This window comes from Nestor notabilis, unplaced genomic scaffold (assembly GCF_000696875.1).
Source record: "Nestor notabilis isolate BGI_N333 unplaced genomic scaffold, ASM69687v1 scaffold10935, whole genome shotgun sequence".
Taxonomy (NCBI): domain Eukaryota; kingdom Metazoa; phylum Chordata; class Aves; order Psittaciformes; family Psittacidae; genus Nestor; species Nestor notabilis.
In genome coordinates, this window is record NW_009929790.1 from 28,474 (window position 1) to 49,610 (window position 21,137).

The 21,137-nt window shown below is 38.6% G+C and overlaps 1 protein-coding gene across 1 annotated transcript in view; it reads right to left on the reverse strand.

The window, feature by feature from the left end:
- Positions 1-21,137, reverse strand: part of SH3KBP1 (SH3-domain kinase binding protein 1) — a gene marked incomplete at its 5' end in the record, with an annotated part of 100,329 nt that overhangs the window by 26,170 nt on the left and 53,022 nt on the right. Inside the window, 2 exons of the mRNA XM_010015153.1 lie at positions 2,577-2,678; positions 20,854-20,948. Of these exons, the coding sequence (XP_010013455.1) occupies positions 2,577-2,678; positions 20,854-20,948 (197 nt within the window). The remainder of the gene's footprint in view (positions 1-2,576; positions 2,679-20,853; positions 20,949-21,137) is intronic.

The following is a 21,137-nucleotide window of genomic DNA, read 5'->3' on the forward strand; positions in this document are numbered from 1 at the left end:
TCTGTGCTGATGTGTGTGTATGGACACACACCATACTGGCATCAACCATATACATCTTCAAATGAATACAAAATCAAATTACATACCTTAAGTCTTGTTCTTAAAAAACCATGAAGTATAATTATAAAGAGTAACGGCAAAGTAAAAATTAATAATTGTTTTCTTCATATGTCTATCACGTTTTCTAGAGAAGGACTTTATTTCCTTTGCTACAGATAGATCACAATCACTGTTACTACCTTACTGGCTATGCAACACTGTATATAGTCCTGTGGACCTACCTGTAAGATGATTTTCCAGATACACATAGCTTTGCCAAACTTCAACCAACCATTTAGGTTTGTATTTTCTATCAAACCCATGTTGATCCTCCCCTCCCTATTATTTTCTATATATCTGCCAAATGGCTCACCTACTTTCAAGATCAATTGTTTTGCTCGCTTGCAGTAATTAGTTCAGCCTAGAACTCTTAAGTTTGGTCTGAATGTTAACGAGGAGCAAGTTTTCTGTGAAGGCTGAGCCCTTGCTGCTCACCCTTCCCAGGGATCTCTCTCAAATATGGCAAATGTATTTAGAAATATATGGTGAAAAAAAAAAAAGGGCAGAGGGAAAAGTGAGAGACTCACTACAAATCCCACTCCTGATTAAAACTAAAACACTAACGTAGCTAAATACAAAGGAGAAAGAATCCTATGGTTCATTAGACAAGGTGGCTTTAACTGGAAGCTGATAAGGGAAATACATTGTTTCAAAAAGGTAGACAAAGATCAGAAAGGAGGTAGCACGAAAAAGCCTTAATACTGCTGAGGGAAACATGGAGAAGGAAGGATTACAAGGGTCTCTGGATGAGATAACCGAGAAGGTGACAGAGACAGACTAGAAATTAAGCCAACAGAAAGGAAGTCAGGATTGGTTGGACAAGAAGAGAACAAAACTATGGAGAAGGACAAAAAATGAAAGGGGAGAGGAAAACAAGCTGGATATAGAAATTTGGTGTAGGGATAGAAAGTAAATCCAGATGCTGATTCAGACTCAGGTAGTGAGCTCAGGGGAAATTCTGTAATTGAGACCACCTGAGAGGTGGAGACTGGGACTAGGCAATGAATAGAAAAGGACTTGGACAAATACCCATGTGTAGAAAAAGATCAGGATTGGAAAATTGGGGACTGAATAATGCGATGGGAAACGATCTCAAGCTTTTCTTCAACAAGCAGAAGAACTACTGCAACAAATACTTCCAGGCCATGGGATGGAATCCAAAGCTTATGGATCACATCAGAAAATACCTGACAAAACCACTGGAAAAGTATCCATTTCCTTCCCTTTTAGCACTGATTCAAGCAGACAATCTATAGTCCTACCAGTTCCTTACTCATGTGTCCAGATCTGTGCCATTTAAAAAATTAATAAAGTTTTATTCTCCACATTTACAGCAAACCTAGCTTCAAGTTCTAAGCATCTGAACATTGAATTTATTCTACAAGTTATAGTCACAGTACTCTGAAGAACACTAAAAGATACAGTTTATAAGTTCAAAAAGACAGAATACATTTTATCACAAAAAAACTGCATAAGAGTAAAGATTTTTTTTTTTCTTCTATAATAAGCTCACTATGTCTTAAGGTTTACGATTTCTGCCTCTTCTGAAAATCACCTTCTTTCATTATTAGGCCTAAAGCCAGGATATCCACTCTGCTATGGAACTGCATTTTCACCTCCCACAGTTTTTGCTGCTCTTCTACCTTCATTTTCAGTAATTATCATGTTAGCTTTACAAGTTATTTAATTTTTGCCTCTGGCATCCAATTTTATTGCTAGACATTGAAGCTGAGTGTCAGTAAGCCTCAGTTCTATCACAGAAGGCTTACACTGTCACTGTAAAATACTAATTAAAAGTCTGATCGCAAGTTTGTGATATCCCACTGATGACTGAAAAGGTTCCTAGAAATGGAACGGACTTTGGGGAAAGTAATCCATTACTTTATTTCAGGAAGCTGCAAGATTTCTAGATATTGTTTGGCAAATAATAACGCCATCTTCATCAAATAAATTGAAGCTGAAAAAGCTTCTGCATAGATTTTATACCTTCTTTTTTAATAATTCTGAGAGAGGTAAAGAAACATGCCTCTGAGATACCAAAAGCTCACTGTTGTTTTTCAAATCTCACAGTTAAAATTTTCCTCTTTTCATTCTGGGACAGGTGGTGAGCTAACTTCATATTCCACCACAGAAACAATGGAGAAGAGTTAACACTGCTCACTTGACTCAGCAAATTATCCTGGGACGTCCAGTTTCTCTCTCTTTCAAACTTAGGATGCAGGATAGAGGGATTTCAGAGCAATGTAGTGTAGGCAGACTGACTGGATGGGCCAGTCAAACCCTTTAAAGAAACTCCGTAACATGATTATGACTGCCACATGTTTACTTCATGGATGCTTTGTAACCCAGAACTTTGCTTCCTTTAACAATTTTTTGTTATTAAAACTTTGTTAAAATCACATACCCAAAAGAGAATTTCTTTCAACTCCACTCTTATTCTGTATTCTAAAGTGAAAATGGAAGAATACATTGCTTACCTCTTTTTCAAAATCGGAAGGAAGAAGCTTGACAAAGTTATCTGGAAACACACCTCGTCTGCCATTGAGTTCTCCTTCCCACCAACCCACATCAATGCAATCCTGCAAAAGAGTAAAATAACATGAAAACCACAATGTACTTGTGTGCTGAACAGATTTGTGTGCTGAAGTGCTCTTTTGCATAATGTCCTGCCTTTTTGCTAGAACATGACAATTTACTGGAGGGCCAGGTTAACAGGGTAATCTACCAGATAAGAACTTCAGTAATCACCCTGCATTACAATATCACATAGAGGAGGTAGGAAAGAACAATAAACATGCTGTAAGAGCTCAAGAGTTATCAGTGTCTAAAGCAAAACACTATTTCAGCATTTGATCTATCAAACAAGTAAGCATTTTCAGCATGTACTATACTACTTCTCTCCAACTTCATTTTACAGAAAGACAATAACTTAATTAAACATCATAAATCCTGGGAGGTAAAAAAGCTCCTTTATTTCCCACACTTTCCAGAAAAGTTTGACACATTAGAATTATTAAATTTCATCACAGTCCAATTCAGAAGGCACTATACGCTTGAACAATATCAAGCATCACCTTTTTCTGCAGCATTGTTGAGCAGCACAATGCAGACTGTGTAGCAAAACAATGTATAGCTAAATGCCTGCAATAAGTTAACTACTATGTTAGTGAGTCTAAACGATAAAAAAAACCAGTACAGCTATTTTGGTAATGAATAATAACAGCAACAGAAGCCACAGCCATTTTAGAAAAGGTTGTAATTGTTCCTTAATTCCTGGATGGTAAGCTTCATGTTCATTATTTTTGTGTTTGCTAAAGAGAACACTTCTAGTTAAGATTTTCCACATTCTCTGAAAGCTGTAGCTGAACCAATTCAGCTCTATTCCAAAGCACAATTATAGGAAAGCCACCTATTGTCTGCTCAGCCTTAGAACTGTTTCAGCCAATTTTAGCAGTTGGCTCAGCCCCTGGCTGGCCAACCTTTCTATCCGCTTGAGCAGTAGTCTTAAATCTTCATGTGGCTCAGAGCCATGCAATAAATATTACACACCTGAGGCATGAGGGAAAAGGAAATCCCACAAACAGCGCATGGGTTTAAGAGGACAAAAACTCACCAGGGATCCCCCCATTCTATGAGAGCCAGGGCTACACAGGGTTGGGTTTGCAGCTTGGACCCTCCATCATCTGGCAACATCAGCCTTAAGCTATCACTGTGGCACCACTGCTTCCACAGCTACAGAACTGGACTGACCAAACCATCTGCCCGTGCCAGGTATATCCAGCCCCCCTGGGAGCAGAGTCACATTGCAACTACTCAAGAGTTCAACATGGTGGATGTTAATATTCTAACATTTCTTATCCAACCCTGTGGAAACTCTCCCAGATATAATGAAGTACTTTAGTTTTTAAAAAAATCACTTTTCCCCACTGTTCAGAAAAGATGAGTTGAAAATTAGCAGCTGTTTTCTCTGAATACCCACTGGCACAGATGTAGATCTGACAGTTCTAGCTTGGGGCATGGTCACTGTTCTAGGTCATCCTGCAGTGAGGATTCTCCATCACTCACTGCTGAAGAAACTGAGTGGTTCTTGCCCTGAAAAGACTTTATATGGGCTATGGAAAAATGCACGATAATGTACAATGCTGGCTCATTACAATCACCTTTCTCTTCTTGCTTTTCAGTAAAGTGAGAGAGCTAAAAAGCTGTGCATCTGGAATACCAGAATATAATGACAAGAATATATGGGGGGTATGGATATAATAAAAGTAGGCAAGAGTGAGCAGGTAGTTTAGGAAAAAGGGAGAGGCAACAACATACACTACTAGGTTTGCACAGAGAACAAAGCTATAAAAACTGGACAGAAGCAAATGAAATAGGTCAAATACTACAAGCCTCATATATAGTATCAGGCAACATTTCTCTGGAAACAGCACTGGATCAAGGTGTTCAGAATCTTAACATTCTTGTCGTGTGAGAAAATAGCTTTAAAAACACCAAGTGGAACTGCATGTCTTAATGCTGTGTATCTACACAATTCGGCTCTGAAGGCATACCTGTTGTGCAGTACATATAAAAGCTCCAGGGTTAAAAATGTCACATGCCCAAACCAGTCACTGCTGTAGCCATGTGTATAGGGAAACAGAATGTTAAATATTCATTAAAAGACAGATCTGGTTTTGTTTTGTTTTGTTTTTCAAGATCGGTATCCAAAATGAGTAAAGACTAAAATACAGCCACTCTGACCTTCATCTTATCATCTGCCTAGAAGCAGTTGTAATATGCTTACAAAACATCCATATACTACAAAAGTACAGAGAGGGAAAAATAAGAGGAAACAAGTATTTCTTTGTCAAGAAGAAGTATACAGTAGTTTAAACAGGGGAGAGGATCCCCTGAAAAAAATCTTAATGTGAATGGGCAATAAAAGATTGTATGATAATACATGCATGCAAACTAGCTTTATTGTTGTATTTCCATGAAATCATTTGTTTCAGCTGCTACAGGGATGACAGAATAATGCAAGCTAACTTAATCAGGTGTATTTAATATGAAGAGAAATCTTAAAATTATTGTTCACAATGCCTGTGCTTGTTAGTATTTTTCTGTAAGTTGTAATGCATGAACACTGGACAATACTTGAGAGAAAACAGACTAGTGTTAAAAGATCATTGCTTTTATGTTCTGATTGGGTTTTTGTAGTTACTTTTCTATTTTAGGCTTTTTACTTAGCTTATTTAGTCCACCTCATCTCCTGAGACAGAGTATATGCTAACTAAACACATGAGCTAAATATCCTGCTTTCTTGCATCATGTCTGGTTTGGGGGTTCATTTCCCCCCTCACCCTGCCATATCTCAATATTTTACTCTGATGTAATCTGTTCCGGATCTAAAGACACAGGCACCGAACAATCCTGCCACCCTTTTTCTGGTTGTTTTCTCTCATGCTCAATCTGTGCATTTCTCCTGTGTTCTCCCTTCTCTTTAGCAGCATGGCCTTCACCAAGGACACTTGCCTTTTATAGACAGACCTTCCTGGGAGTTATATAGGAGGTATTTACCAGTTCTGTTAGTGTCCAGGCTTTGTTTAGTGAACAGGGCTGATTCCTGACTCGCTGATGTTTTCGAAATATCCACTGAGTGAACACAGGGCCCCATGAAGGACCGAGATAATCTGCTAGTCATGCACGGCATGGGCGGGCACTGTGCAGGATATTACCCTCACTGCAGAGCCAGCACCCCTATTCCTGATGTGAAGGTGCCCCCCCACTTGGCTCTATCTACTTGCACAGCCTAGTAATCAGTGCACTCAACTGTTCTATCACATGGTGTGTTTTATAATGCCCTCCACCCCCTACGCCGCTAATCTGAAATTGCCAAAACATTTATGACCCAATTTAGATTTTGAAAAATATTAAGAATAATTCAAGCATCCAGGGATGAAAAGCTTCTGCTTCAGCTGATAGCACAGCCTAGTGCTAGCTAATAAACCTGACTAAACAACACACGACATCACAGACATTCTTTTTAGGTCGGATTTTTTTATGCTCTTAGGAAACACAAATCTTACTCCTACTTCTTCATTTTACTAATACGCATGAATATTGTATTCAATGTTTTGTTTAAAGCTCATTTGTTTTCATGAAGATGTTGTTTGCATTACACAGTCATTAATCCCAAACAGCTGCAGGTTTGCTTTTTACTCTTCTCCAGCTTGTTGCTCAGGCTTATGCAGCCAATAACCACGCTGGATTTTCATAAAGTAAATCTTCAGGCAGTTTCTCTTTAATTTCCTCATTTAGTGTGTTTGCCAGAGGAGGCTTCTGTGTCACTGAGCAAAAGGATACAGAGATCTCAGAAATTAAAAGCTACAGATGAGATCTGGTGAAGAATCTCAGTGGTGGTGCCCTTCTGCTACCCACAGCTGCAGGCTTGGTCAGCCTCAGTAGCCTCTGGAAACCCATGTATACTGCAGGCAGCAGGTATGTCTTCATCATGAGACAGACAAGCATACAAGGATACCTGAGTTACAGCTGCACAAGCTGACTCAAACACTAACAAATGACAGAGCTGTGAAGCACAATGAAGGCAGTGTGATTGAAACTGAGCAAAACCTACTCTGGTACTTCCAGATGCCCATCAGCCATGAAATCCTAATCATGTTGTGTCTTTTAACATATCTGAACATGTTCAAGGTCAGCAAAATGGCTGTAATTTCAAAATGCAGATTTTATACAAAAGCTGTCAAGCTATTACCATCATCAACATTCCAAAATTTATTAACAAAGTGGATCTCTGCCTTATCTCCATGTTATCCTGCCTGACTTGTAACAATGTAAACAAAAATCAGATGCTGAAAAATTCCCTCGATGAAAAAATATATCCCACTTACTAAAAATGTATTTTAGTTTAATATAAGAAAGATTTACAAAACTGAAAAGTAAGACACAGCAAAAAAGTAGAAATTGTGTTTGACAGATACTAGAGTTCATGCAAGTTAGGTGGTAGCTGGGCCAACATTTAGCTACTGTAAAAATCGACTCCTACCAAAGCTTGACTCAGAGACTGTACTCATCGACTCATTGCAGTAACAGTGCAAACAAACACCTAACAGAAATCCACCGCCAGTTCACATTGCCAATTCTGCTTTCATTGTTCAGGCAGAGGCAGATTCATGAAACAAAAATCCAGAGGGAAATTTTAGCATTTTTTCACTGAAACACAAATCTTGGTTTTATCCTCATTTCCAGTGTAGAATCATAGAATCATTTAGGTTGTTAAAGACCTCTAAGACCATTGAGTCCAACCACTAACCAACACTGCGAAGTCCACCACTAAACCATGCCCCTAAGTGCCACATCTACACGTCTTTTAAATACCTCTCCAGGGATGATGACTCCACCGCTTCCCTCGGCAGCCTGCTTGACAAACCTTTGAAGGTGAAGAAATTTTTCCTAACGTCCACTCTAAATAACACCCCCCATACACAACTTCAGGCCATTTCCTCTCATCCTATCACTTGTTACTTGGGAGAAGAGACCGATAGCCCCCTCGCTACAACCTCCTTTCAGGTAGTTGTAGAGAGCGATAAGGTCTCCTGAGCTGCCTTTTCTCCAGGCGGAACACCCCCAGTTCCCTCAGCCACTCCAGTAGTGGCAGGGTGCGATTCCAGTAGCCTCTGCACCTCTCAGACTCCCCGGTACTCCTCACTCACCTCCTCCCAGAGCTCGGTCATCAAGTGGAGGAGTTCCTCTGCCTGGGCACACCTCCCAGAGGTGTGCTTACTGCTGCCATTCCATGAAGGCATAAGCACAGAGCACAGCCTGCAGCTGACACCTGGGTGGCAGCATGTTCCCACTGGAGCAATGCCTGGGCAGCTGTGTCAGTCGTGGTGGGTGCTGAGCTTAGAGAGGCCATGGCTTTGTGCTGGGTGGATCCCATTGCTCCCTGGTTGAGCTGGCAGGCCCTTCTGCATGAACTGCTGCACCATACCCTTGCTGTCACACCATGTCCTGTTTGCCCACCCTGCTGGTGGCACTCCTGGTCACTGGCACTCCCCCTCATGGCTTCTTTTATATGTGGGGGGAGCTTGGCCACTGCATCTGTCCTTGCTCAGTAGTTTTGTTCCAAAATGTTGTCTGTATGTAACTTAATCCAAATGACCTTTCAGAGAATAAAGTAAAGAAAGGGAGGAGAGCCAAATGAAAGAAGGATTGAAAAGCTCTTCAGTGGCAGAATCAAAATCCATTCTAATTCCAAGCTCAGCAGATCCCAAATTAGTGATAATAAACTCAATGCATTGGATTTATTAGCAACATTCATTTTGTAATAAGTGTTAGAGTAAAGAACTGGACAAAACATAGTGAAGAGGAAGACAGAGATGTTGAGGATTTTTTGAGGAGAAATTTTTAAACTTTATAGTATTTGTAACAAATATTACACAAAATATAAGCTATTACAATGTCAACCTGAGCTGGAATTCTTATGTAAATCAGGAAAACATTGTAAGAGGAGAGCGTAAACATGGGAGAAAGGACAACTACCAGAAAACCCAAAGAAGAGAAGGCTTTGGGGAGACATTAGAGCAGCCTTCTAGTACCTAAAGCGGGTCTACAGGAAATCTGGAGAGGGACTTTGTACAAGGGCATGCAGTGACAGGACAAGGGGGAATGGTTTTTAGCTGACAGCGAGAAGATTTAGATTAGATATTGGGAAGAAGTTCTTAACTCACTGTGAGGGTGCTGAAGCATTGGAACAGGTTGACCACAGAAGCTGTGAATGCCCCACCCCTGGCAGTGTTCAAGGCCAGGTTGGACGGGGCTTGGAGCAACCTGGTCTAGTGGAAGGTGTCCCTGCCCATGGCAGGGGGCTGGAACTGGGTGATCTTTAAGGTCCCTTCAACCCAAATCATTCTATGATTCTATGAAGAATAAGAGGTAGAGAACTTTCACTCATGTAATTAGAAATGAGACATGCAAGTTGTGAGGAAATAATCTGGAGAAAACAGACCTTTCCCCCCCACCCTGAAAGTAATATTAGAAGAAAAGAAAAGAAGAAAACCAAATAAAAACCAAAACCCAATAATAAGAAAAATAACAACTCCATTCTCAAACCTATGTCTGTGGTGACTAAAAGACTGGGGTGGAATGGGGAAAAGAGAAAGTGATGCATGAATAGAAAGACCAGAAAAAAGCCATCCAAAGACATTTTAACATACAGGCAAAGAAATTTTCCATTTGGAGCACCAGATTTTTCATACTGTTACTGAATGTAAGTGAAATATAGTGAAATACATAAGTAGGGTTGACAGCATAACATCAAGACTTAGTCTCCTTTTAGCAACTGCAGAGATCCTGTAGCTACTCATAGTGGCTAAAAAAAAAAGCCATGAATCACTGGAGTCTTGCTTCCTCCTCTTCTGGGTGAAAGAATCACGACATTGTTTGGTCTCTTATTCACACAGTATCCTATGTTTGCTTAGCAGCAAAACTACTGCTCTTGTATTAAAACAAACACCGTGCTGTTCCTTCCCTCAGCACTCTCAATCCAACTGTAAAAAAGCAGAAGCTGGTGGAGGTTGAACAGAAAGCCCCAGCATAAGGTGCCTTATACTACATAGTCTTACTATGCTCTGCTCACTGCAGAGAAGCAGCTGTACCTAGACAGACACTACTGACAAGACGCCAGCCCTAGTCATCTCTCCAGTGTAGGAGTATAGCTGGTTGCAAGACAATAACACAAACTTCCCCTTAGTCAAACACCATTGCTGGTTTTCTTTGGTGGCAAGAGATGACAACAGAGGTTGATAAGGCAGAGCTGTCAGTCCCCCAGTAACTTAATCTCCTCTTTATTAGCTGATGAAACACTGTTTTCACAATCAGTTGTGAATGCTCCATCCCTGGCAGTGTTCAAGGCCAGGCTGGATGGAGTTTTGGGTGACATGGTTGGTGTGTGATGTCCCTGCCCATATGGGGGGGTTGGAACTAGATGATCTTAAGATCCTTTCCAACCCAAACTATTCTATGATTCGACAATTCTGTGATTCAAGACCCTGAAATTAAAAGATGCAAGTTCACACCCAGCAAGTGGCACATCTCTCTCACACCGAGGCCTGTCCCAGCTACGAGCCTGACAGTGGCAGACTGCCCTGTCACGCAAATATGACTGAATTCTCCCTCCTGGAAACACTCACAGCTTCACAGCCTCTCACTCTGCTCCAAGTAGGCAGGAGTTTCATATACCCCGGAGACTGAGGGGTTTTGATTTCATATAATGCTCTCTCTCTCAATAACCAGGCTTGGTTATTACAGAAGGGTTTATTTCTAGCCCATGCTGCTACTTGCAATCTAGGCTCCAGCTGGATGAAAGGATCACAAAGGCAACCAACACTTTCTCTGAAAGTGGAAAGCAACACTTCTGGTTGTGAACGTATTTATAATAAAAACTCTTACAGATTATTTTTTTTTTTTCATTATTTTGCTAGGAGTCAATAAAGCATAGAAATTACTATAGTATTTATATCAGATATGTGCCAATCGATGTTTTCTTCCAGCTACTATGCACTGGTTTACTTTTCCTCTTTTTTTCTTCTAGCCACTTACAGGAGTTACTGTGTGCTATGAGACCGTTCTTTATCACTTAAATAAAAATCAGTAGCTACTTGTCTCTCTGTCCACTGATAATAATTTTTCTCTTGCCTGTGTTCAGAAGCTGCTGGACTTGTACCTAAATCATTGCTGAAACCAGCTGCAGTCTTTCTACAATGGATAGACAACCTCATGATTTAAAGAAAAACAAACCACCTTCAATGTGAACAAATGTGTCTATAGCAGCTTTCAAGACATCATCCATACACACAGATATATGTAACATATAAAGGCTTCTGAATCTGAGGATTAAAGGCTTCATAGAAAGACAAATCTGAAGAACAAGCACTCTGTCAGTCAGCTCATACTGCATCAGATCTACAATAACACAACCTTGTCATTGGGAGGAAACAAGAAAATCATGTTAAAGCTGGGTGAAAAAAGCAGTTTAATCATATTTCAGAATGTGGGGTGGTTTCTTTTTTTTAGATTTCTTGCTATACTCAGTATCATGATGCTGAAACCAAGGCATGTCAAAACCCAAGACATACCAAAATCCAATTTTATTTTAAAAGCCAGAAAAACCCTGATTTTAGAGTCTCCATAAATTCTCATTAAACCTGGTAGAACATCTATGAATGAAGGAAAAATTCTCTCCAGAGGCTTACATTACACCTACCTTGTGCTGTCTAAGACTATTTAAAATGATCAAGCTTTGTTACTTACTTATTAAGATTGGTTACTGGGATTGAGACTTTAAAGTACACTGAAAATATGTTAAACAGTTAAAAAAAAAAAAGCTATGATTTAAAGCATCTGGTTAGTGATCAAGTACTCCTCAGCAAAAACATCATTTTCAAATCTGGCAATGAGGATAAATGAATCTCTCAACAACTACCTAATCCAAGATCATTTAGATAAAAGAGACAGTCCAATATACAATAAATTAGTTTTCTGAGGCAGTCCTGGAGAGCACCCATTTTCCCTTTACATACACTTTCTTGCAAATACTCATAGATTATGAAATACTGAAAGAAAAGTATGAGAGGAAACCTCCCACTGTGGCTCTGTTTGGCTCCCTCAGGTCCTCAGCCTACGTCCCAAAAGCTCCATATCCTGCATGGATCATTCCCATCGCCTGTCAGCTTTCATGCCCAAGCCATTAGGACCTTACATCGGATAATAACAGTTGCATATTTTAAAGCTTAAAAAATCAAACAGGCAAACAGCTAAATTTTTCTTTACCCATGAGCTCCAAGGCTCTACTAAGAGTTTACTGTGTCAACATTGTACAGAAGGAAATGGGAGAGACCATAAGAAATTAGACATGATTTCAGTTGTGGTTACACTACTCTTTCCAAGAAGTGTTTTTTACTGGAAGGCACAACCTCTCCAGAAGACAAAGTCTGTTCAAGAATTGGCCTAAGTTATTGGGCCCTGCTAAAAAAAAAGAAAGAAACTGACTGAGAATAATGAATGACCTGCACTACCCACGACATTAGAGTAGGGGATGTAGCAGATCAGATATATTTTGTCTGTTAAATCTGTTTCAGGCTAAATCTAACCTTTTGACTACAACCTTTGGACTCTGTGACTAAATAGTTTCATCAGCAGTGAAGCTGAAATGCTTTGATGAAATATTTCTACAAACAGGAAAAATTATGTTTGAACATAATTTGCTCGTAGAACAAAACAATCTCTTCGGGGATTCACTTCACTTGCAATGTTCAGTCAGCAGAATATCATGGAGAAATAAGTATGTTCCACATCATAAAACTCCAGCACTCCAATATTCAAATTAAAACTAAATCAGCCAACACAAAAGGTGCTGCTAGTAACAGACATAATTTATGCCTCTGATGAGCCAAGATAAAATATTTATGTAATTACATTTGTTATATTTGGAAAGATTATAAAAACATAGAATAAAACATTTGAAGGATTATTTAATGCTATTACTACTTAGGTCACAGGCATCTTAGGACCAGGGTCCTAATTACAATTACTAATTACTTGGCACTATCAGTGCACTTTTACTTTCTCTTTAAATAGCTCTCCCTACCCTGAAACAGTTGGACTTCAGATAATACCATGAAACCAGCAGGTGAACCCAGCATTCATGATAAAAGAAAGGATGAAGCTAAGCAGTGAGTCTAAAGCCCACATTGTGAACAATAATCACGGTTTTCCAGATGCCTCAGCATTTCAGTGATATCTTTTGTAAGCACAGGGCAGCAAAAAACGTCTTTCTTTTTTAACTTAAAATATGTCACCTTTTTAGATTAGCTTGGCTGTAGTAATATACTTACAAATAAACCTAACTCTCTTCAAATGATGCAAATCTTGGAGCATTGCATGCATGGGGGATCCTGCCAGTTCTCCTACATAGCCTGGCATGAACTCCTGTTTGTCAAAATTAAAATTCCTAGGAACAACAGCACCCTTCCTCTGAAGGCACTGTTGTAGCACTGCAATCAGTGATAACAAGAACAGGAAAAGAAAACTTCAGTACATACCTAAAAAAAAAAGTATTACAAATATACTAACAAGAAGAACATTCAAGTGCTGGCTTCTCCCCTCTCCCCTGTACTAATCTCAGGCTTCGCAGTTTATTTAAGTGCTCAGCTCAAACATTAGCATTTCAGTAATGTTTCTAAAGATACCAGTGAAATGTAAGCTGCACCTGGTACCTTATTAAACATATTGTCAGGCTTTATCTCTACCAGACCTTACTTGATGCCCCATTGCTAATTACAACAGACAATAAATGCTGCAAGGTATGAGTAAGCATTAAAATTTATTTATAAACGCTGGAAAGTCTTGGCTAAGGACAAGATTCAGGCAAAAAGAAAAACATGAGAACAATTACTAACAGTCTGTTTTCCCTATAATTTACTGTGTATATCAAATTATTTTACAAAATGAACATATTTATTTATTTGATCATCAGTGTCCCGACAAGTTTTATATCACTCATATGAGGAAACACTCATGCTTCTATGCAGTGACACAAGTCTTACCCCATGCACTTGCCACACACATTAGCATGTCAAAAGGATCTCATTCTGCAGGAATTCTGCTACTATCCCACACGGCACTGTGTCTTGAAATCCAGCAAAAACCCTAACCTTCTCATTCCACTAGGTCAAAAATTTCAGAGGAAAGTCTCAGGTTAGGGAAAAGTGACCCTACCACTACGCCAGTCTGTTGACTGCAAGAGCAATCCCGCTCCTCGACTCCCCCTTCCCTTTCCTGTGTGCTGTGGCCAAGGTTGGCAGATGCAAGGCAAAAAGGCAGAAGCAGAACCACCCCTTTCAGCAGCCACCTACCATCAATCACATAAAACTGCACCCTCAGCATGCACACTTCACAAAATAATTTCTTATATGCAATCAACAACTTTAGTATGAGCAGGTTGCTCCATTAGCTAAGGAGGCAGGATGTCTTTGGGGAAAAACTGGTGCTGAGCACAGCACAGGGGGCAAGGAACACAGAAAGCAGATAAGGTAGGGCTATTAGGGCTGGCTAAAGATGAGTTGAATAATTCATGGTTATCTCAGGAGAGAAAAGGGCATGAACTGAGACCCTTTATGATATTATTCTCTTTGAGGGAAATACCTATTTATTTCCAAAGGAAAGCAAGAAGTGTTGTTATTGCTTACATGCTATTCTACAAACACAAAACATCATAAAAGCTCTCTTAAAGCTGGACATTATTTGATATTTATTTACTGTTTTCCTTTCAGTTTCCTTATGCAAGGTTGTTCCAGAAGTTACAAATGCTCAAAATACCCTGCATTAAAACCAAATAGGGGCATCTGTGTGACCAGATGTTCAGTGTCAACAAAATCCACTGTGTTGCTCTGACAGAAAGCCATTTTTATGTTTTATTAAACCAGACATTTCCCCCTTTTTTTTGTATTGTTATATTAGTGAACTCATGTCCAAAAATGAGATGAAAGCTTTTAGCTGACAATCAATGAAAAAGAAAACTATCTGAATGACTATTATGAAACATGACTTTTTTCCTTCCTTCAAAAGAGACAAACTTAAGCTACCATACTTTCGTTTTGAAAATTCCTGCTTTCTTGGCCAATTAGGTTTATTTTTAATGACCTCAAATATTACCACTTTTTTTTTTTTGTTTACCCATAGAAGGGAAAAAACTGCAAACTTCATCTTAATATGGAAAATGAGCGATACTGTCTATCTATTTGTTCCTATGCAAAGAAAAACTGGAAGTCTTCTAATTCTTCCACATAATTCTATAACTGAGGGTTGTAAAATATGTGTGTGCTGTTTGTAATTAAAATTGTACAGAAAAAAATCAGTAATGGAAAAAAAACCCCATAGAAACAAATGCAGACAACCGAGGTTTCTACCCTAGTGACACCACAACCTAGTGAAACATCCAACTAAGTGTCAGCCAGCGTTCTCCTCTATCACATCGTCTGGCTCCTGCTCCTTCCCCTGCTCATGGCCTCAACTCACTGGCATGATTCTTGTACATAGCACTTACTAATTTCACCCCTTTCGGAGCTTCCTGCATTTGTGAAAGCAGCTGTTTTCTTCCACAGCCCTACCCAGCTGCATTTGCCTTGGCAATCACTCCACTAAAGAAAGTGCTCTGGACAATTACCTCCTGCATCATGATAAGCATTTAAAGATCTTGTAAGAGAGAAAGAAAACCAGGAGAATTGTTTTGGCGTAAGAGCCATATATTGGGTAACTCTCTATAAACAGAAATTAAGTGCCTAATGACTGCTCTAAGAATTGGAAAATATTAAGTGCTTTGCATAAGGACAGATTTCATACTTTAACATGGACAGATGCAGAGCAGTCACTGCAACAGTGAAAACATGACATTATGAAAGAAACTATCAATACTGAATCTCATTTAATTGTTTTCTTATATCCTCCTACTCTCCTGTACTTAATTGTGCATCTTATCACTTCACTGCATGTGCTCCAGGGCAGGGACTCACTAAATGTACAGCATTTTGAACCACAAAACTTGCAAATCTACCAGTAAAAGTACATTATCAATAATAACACCAAAAGCAAATACTATCTTTGCAAAAACTCATGGCCATTATGCTTATTTTAGAACCTAGGTTTCTGGCTCTTTTTTTCCCCAACACAGAATTAAGTACCACAAATTGGATTGCTATGAAATATCTGGATTGTCATTAAATATCTATACCAATAATTTGTCATGTCTTTCAGTACTGACAGGCATTACACTGTTGTGTCTTTCATCATACCAGTGCACCAACTTTCCCAGTACCATCTGAAAAGCACCAGCAAGAGTCTAGGAGGCTGTATGTGACTGTTCTGTTCTTTTTCACCCCATTAATCCTTCATACATTTTTGATGAATCCACAAGGAGGCTGGGCGCCCTCCATGAAACTTGCCTCCCCATGAAAGCTGCTTTGCAAAATCAGAAAGGACCTCCTATCATGTTCATCCATCAGTTCAGCGCAACACGTTCCTACCACTAATGCCACATATTTCACTGTTATCCTTTAGCATGAGAAGAAAGGTTTAGCAATCCAGGTAGGTGGAGACTGAGGGAGAAGTCAGATGGAGTATGCAAATGGAGTATGGCACAAGATTATTTTCCCAGCTAATATATTGACATCTATTAATTTCAACATCTTGTAAATTCAGAATTAGCAGAACTGTCATTGATATTGCCCTCTACAACTCCTACTCCAACATTAAGGGTTCAGGTGAGGATACTCTTCTATTACCGTCAACTTTTCCAACTTGCCATGATTTTTGAAGTACTTACTTAATTTTATTTATCCAGACCATTTCCATTCCTGGGAACAAAGTTATCTTTACTGCCTAGAGCTCAGGTACACTGATGAATGAAAACAGCTCAATGAAATCTTCCCGCTTGTGCAAGTAAAACTGCTCTCAAATGAGCACACAGCTGCCAGTGTGTGCTTGATGTATTTGCTTTGAAATTATTTAGCTATTATTATCAATTCCTCACACAGGTCATTTCCTGTATGCCAGTGAAATCTCCAGATTCCTAAGCATTTTTCAGAATTTATTAGAGTTACTAAGAAATGTGTAGTGTTTGCATAAAAAGTCTTTATTAACACTGGGACCTACAGTTAGCTATGTCTGAAAGTGCTGGGAAGAAAAATCCTAAGATTTCAAGATGACAGTTGAAAATGTCACGTGAATCTTCTACTGCTTTAAAGCAACTCTATTACAAATACGATCTCCAAAATCAATATTTGAACATGACAAAAGATCTGTTTGCCACTCCCTGCACAGCGCAGCCACTAGCAGTGTTCTTGTCCTTATCCAAATGCTGTCAGGAACATTCTGAAAACAGTAAAATATTTACCTAAGGAACACAACTGTTTGACATTACAACGAATAACCTACAGGGTCAATCTCACGGCCTCTTGCCATTCACATCTTTTCGGCTTATCAACATATTTTATCATCAAATTGCACAACAATCACCTTAACTGAACAAGTAAAACCACTGTATTTTGTTTTTTGTTCTCTTCCTTCCAAACGTGTATTTTTCTTAGACCCCTTTTTGCAAAGCAAAGGTACCAAGTTTCCTGGTTCATTGCCTTGAAGATGAAGCTTTTACCTTCTTTTACAATTCTGAGCAATGTTTTCTGGTCTTTTATCTTTAAATATTTTGCATGAAGAAATTAAAGGGCTACCATTTGTCCACTTTAATTTTCAGTAATAAATAAATAAAACCTTTTCTGCGTATGTACAAGGGTATTTGCTTCACTGGGGAAAAGCAGGAGAGAAAAACTTTTTCCAGAAATTTTGGAATACATCTATGTGAACTTAATTTCTGCTCTTCTTCTAGTCTTTCAGGTAAATTTTAACCTATGATACTGACCAGTTCTGACCAGTAAATGATCAGCCCCCACTGATCCACTTCAGTGATCAAAAAAAACCTTATTAGCACATTCTCCAAGTGACTAGGAAAACCAACTGTGATTCAGCAAATCTATTCAAAGTATCCTTTGGCTATTTCATAAAAACTCAGATATTCAAATTCCCTCATCAGAGAAGACTATAAGAAACATCTGATCAGCTTTTGATTCAAGATCTCAACATCCATCAAAAGAGTGTGAGAACTTGAAACAGATTCTGCAAAGGCCATGACAAAAAAATGTTCATTTGTTCTTTATATTAGGTATATATTTGATAGTCACGACAAAGGGAATTTTGTAACTAATTTAGCTGGAAAAGACAGAAATCTGATATAATCTTATCCCTTTTATCTGCAGGGGCATGGTTACAAAGGTGGTTTTGAATTCTGCATTTACTGAGACTACTCCTTAGTAGTTCTGTCCACAAAAAAAAGTTTTAGCATTTTAGGATAAATACCAGACTAACAGCTTCCTCACACACAAATTCTCACATGTGCATGCACAAATACACAGGCTCTCCTAGTAACTTCTGATTTAGCCCATTTAAATCATTCCCCTTCCTCACAGCACCTATCAAGTGCTATCTCATCTTCATTTTAAGATTATTACAATGCATTTTGCATTACTTTCATGACATTTCTCTCCTACTCTTGTATTACTCATTCATTAGTTCAGCCACTTCCATACATTCTCACTAATGAAAATTCAGTTCAAGTTAAAATCGTGAGTCTTCAAAATTCCTATAAATCCAACTGTGTGAAAATAATCAGCCTAGTGAGGGACTTTTCATACTGACAATTTATATACTTTCTGATTTTAGTGATTTCAACAGAATGCATATATGATAATGCATCTGTGGTTGTGGGAAGTACTTTGACATCCACTGCTTTCTTTAAAAGCAACAGTCCTCTCTCCTTGGGTCTAGGTAACTGGGAAGAATAAATTCTGACTAACGCTCTCCAGCATGGAAAGCAAGCCCTGCAAAACAATTTCCTGCAAATTGATTAAAAGACACCCTGTAAACTGATAACAAAGCAAAACCATGGTAATAGCTTCTGAAGTACTCCATACATTTCCATTTAATTCCCCTCACTCGGTATGGATCACTGGTCATGGAAAGGACTCTCTAAGCATGGTGATTTCAATTCCAGGTAAAAGTTAACTCTCTAGCAGGAGCCATTGGCGGGCAGAAAGGTGAGGCTGACTGTTAATGCTGACTAAAAGAAAGATGTCAACAGACACCTAATTCAGAAGATTTGGACTAAAATAAAGTAACTATGTTGCATGGTAGAGCATAGAGGAGATCCCACTGTTTTCAGAACTCTACATCAAGGACCTTGACTTCACATGACTTGAATTTAATTTTTTTTAACTGTATTAAAACTGGATGAAAAAACCCCACAAATCTGACTGCAATGAGGTCTGCAAACTACAAAAGGAACTGCAAAGTGCCTAGTTTTTAAGCACTGTTTATTCAGTATCTCGGATTAGTTCAGACACAGCATAAAAAAACATTCATGGAGAAATGCCAAGCCTTTTATTCATTGAGATCCCCCACTCTAGAGGCATGGTTTTATGTAATTGTTCATAGACATGTGACATACCACAGAAAAAAAGAAGAAAATTGAGTAAAATATCTGCAGTGGCTTGATAACATCACGCTGGAGAACAGAAGGACAAGGGGATATACTAGAAACTATACAGACAAACTTCTCACTGCATGATTGTGAAATCTGATCAATTCAGTCAAATTATCAGCTCAGTTATTATAAAAGACAAATATCCTTTCATTGTGGGGGCAGAGCAGCAGGAAGAAGAAAAAAATGGGAAAAAGCAAGTACATGAAACCTCATATCAAAACCTCAGTAAAGTCATAGTCTCTTTGTCTGTGTATATTGAAGAACACAGCTTCATCTGGAGACTAGCTGTCTCAAAGAGTTAAATCAACCTGGTCAATACAGCGTGAACTGGACAGGAACAATATCATTTCCATGATCAGAGACACTCTTAAATACTCACACAAGAACATTCTGAATAAGGCAAAGCTAAACTATTTTCAAGGCAAGCTAAACAAAAAATCATGGAGGGCAAGTTATTGTATGGTATTCAATGTACACAATTTATTTTTAAAATTTGCAGTTTCTCTTCCTACCAAACATCTGGTTACTTTTCCTTGGTTACGTGTATATTCTTCAGGACAAAGATGTCCTCTAGGATTGCAAATGGCTTAGCATATAGCAAACACTGCCCCAGATGAACTTCTCCAGGTTTTTGGGGTTTTCTGCCCATGTAACAAAATGATCAGTCAAACAACAATTTCTTATGAAACTTATCAATCATAGAATTCATTCTTTCACTTTCATATAAGCACAAACAACAGCAGCACTATTGTGCACATCATTACAATTCATTTTCGTAATGCAAAAGCCATGGCCTTTTCTAGTTTGTAGCTTTTTTTTTTCCCAAATACTTATGTCCAGCAGTCAAAAATATTTAAACAAACCCCAAAGTCTTCAAACAAGAGCAGGAAATAAGGTGCATCTAAACTATCATCTGTTCTTTGTAACATGGTGCACAGCTCTTCTAAAAAGAAAGCCAACTGTTTACTCACCATCTTACTCTACAGTTTTTGTAGATATAGTATAAATCCTGGGACTGGTGTTTCATTTCTAATCTTGAATAATTTCAAGTACTTTTAAAGAAAAGGACACAGATCTAAAATGATTTGTTTTATCATCTTTTTCTGTTTTACCATAGTGGTAGGGTGGCTACGTTCTAAATAAGCGTTCAGCTCATTAAGCTAATATAGGCACATTATCTCCATCTAATCCAAAAAATGTAATTCATAATTCCTACAAGAAAGATAACTCACACACCTAACAGAGATGTTCAAAGCTCCTGCTTTCATGAGCCTTTCCGTTTATTCTCTAGCTTTTATTTCTGATACAGGGATGGATTTACAGTTTATGTATGGAGATCTGCCAGCAGATTCAAATGAAAATTAATTGTATGAACTTGTAAACTCAAGGGTACATGCCTACTGTTCACTTAACATCATCAAGGTAAGGCCCTAAAGCACAAAAAGAAGGGAGATGTAGGTCTGAAGTTTATGTAGTGTTTCAGTGTCAAACTAACATTGTTTTAGACAGGACACTGCCAAAGGCTCAAATAGGGATTTTACAGCAATCGAATGATTCTGATGTTAAATACCAGATCCCTGCTTACAGGAAAAAAACATTGCTTTTACCTTACTGATAAGTGTGACGACATCACCTTCTCGGATTGTGAGTTCATCATCATTCTGTGCTTCATATGGAAATATCACTTTGCAATACTCCTTGGCTGAAAGGAAGAACATTCAATGTGATAAATGATCACTTTATAACATCTGCTTATCCAAGGGTGAAAATCTTCAAAAAATGTTCCACAAGTGCCTCCTTCTGCTGCTTTATTTTCTTGCCATCTTTCTTTTTGTATTTTAGACCTCCATAAATACATGAAATATTTAAAAATCTCACACTGATGAGCATT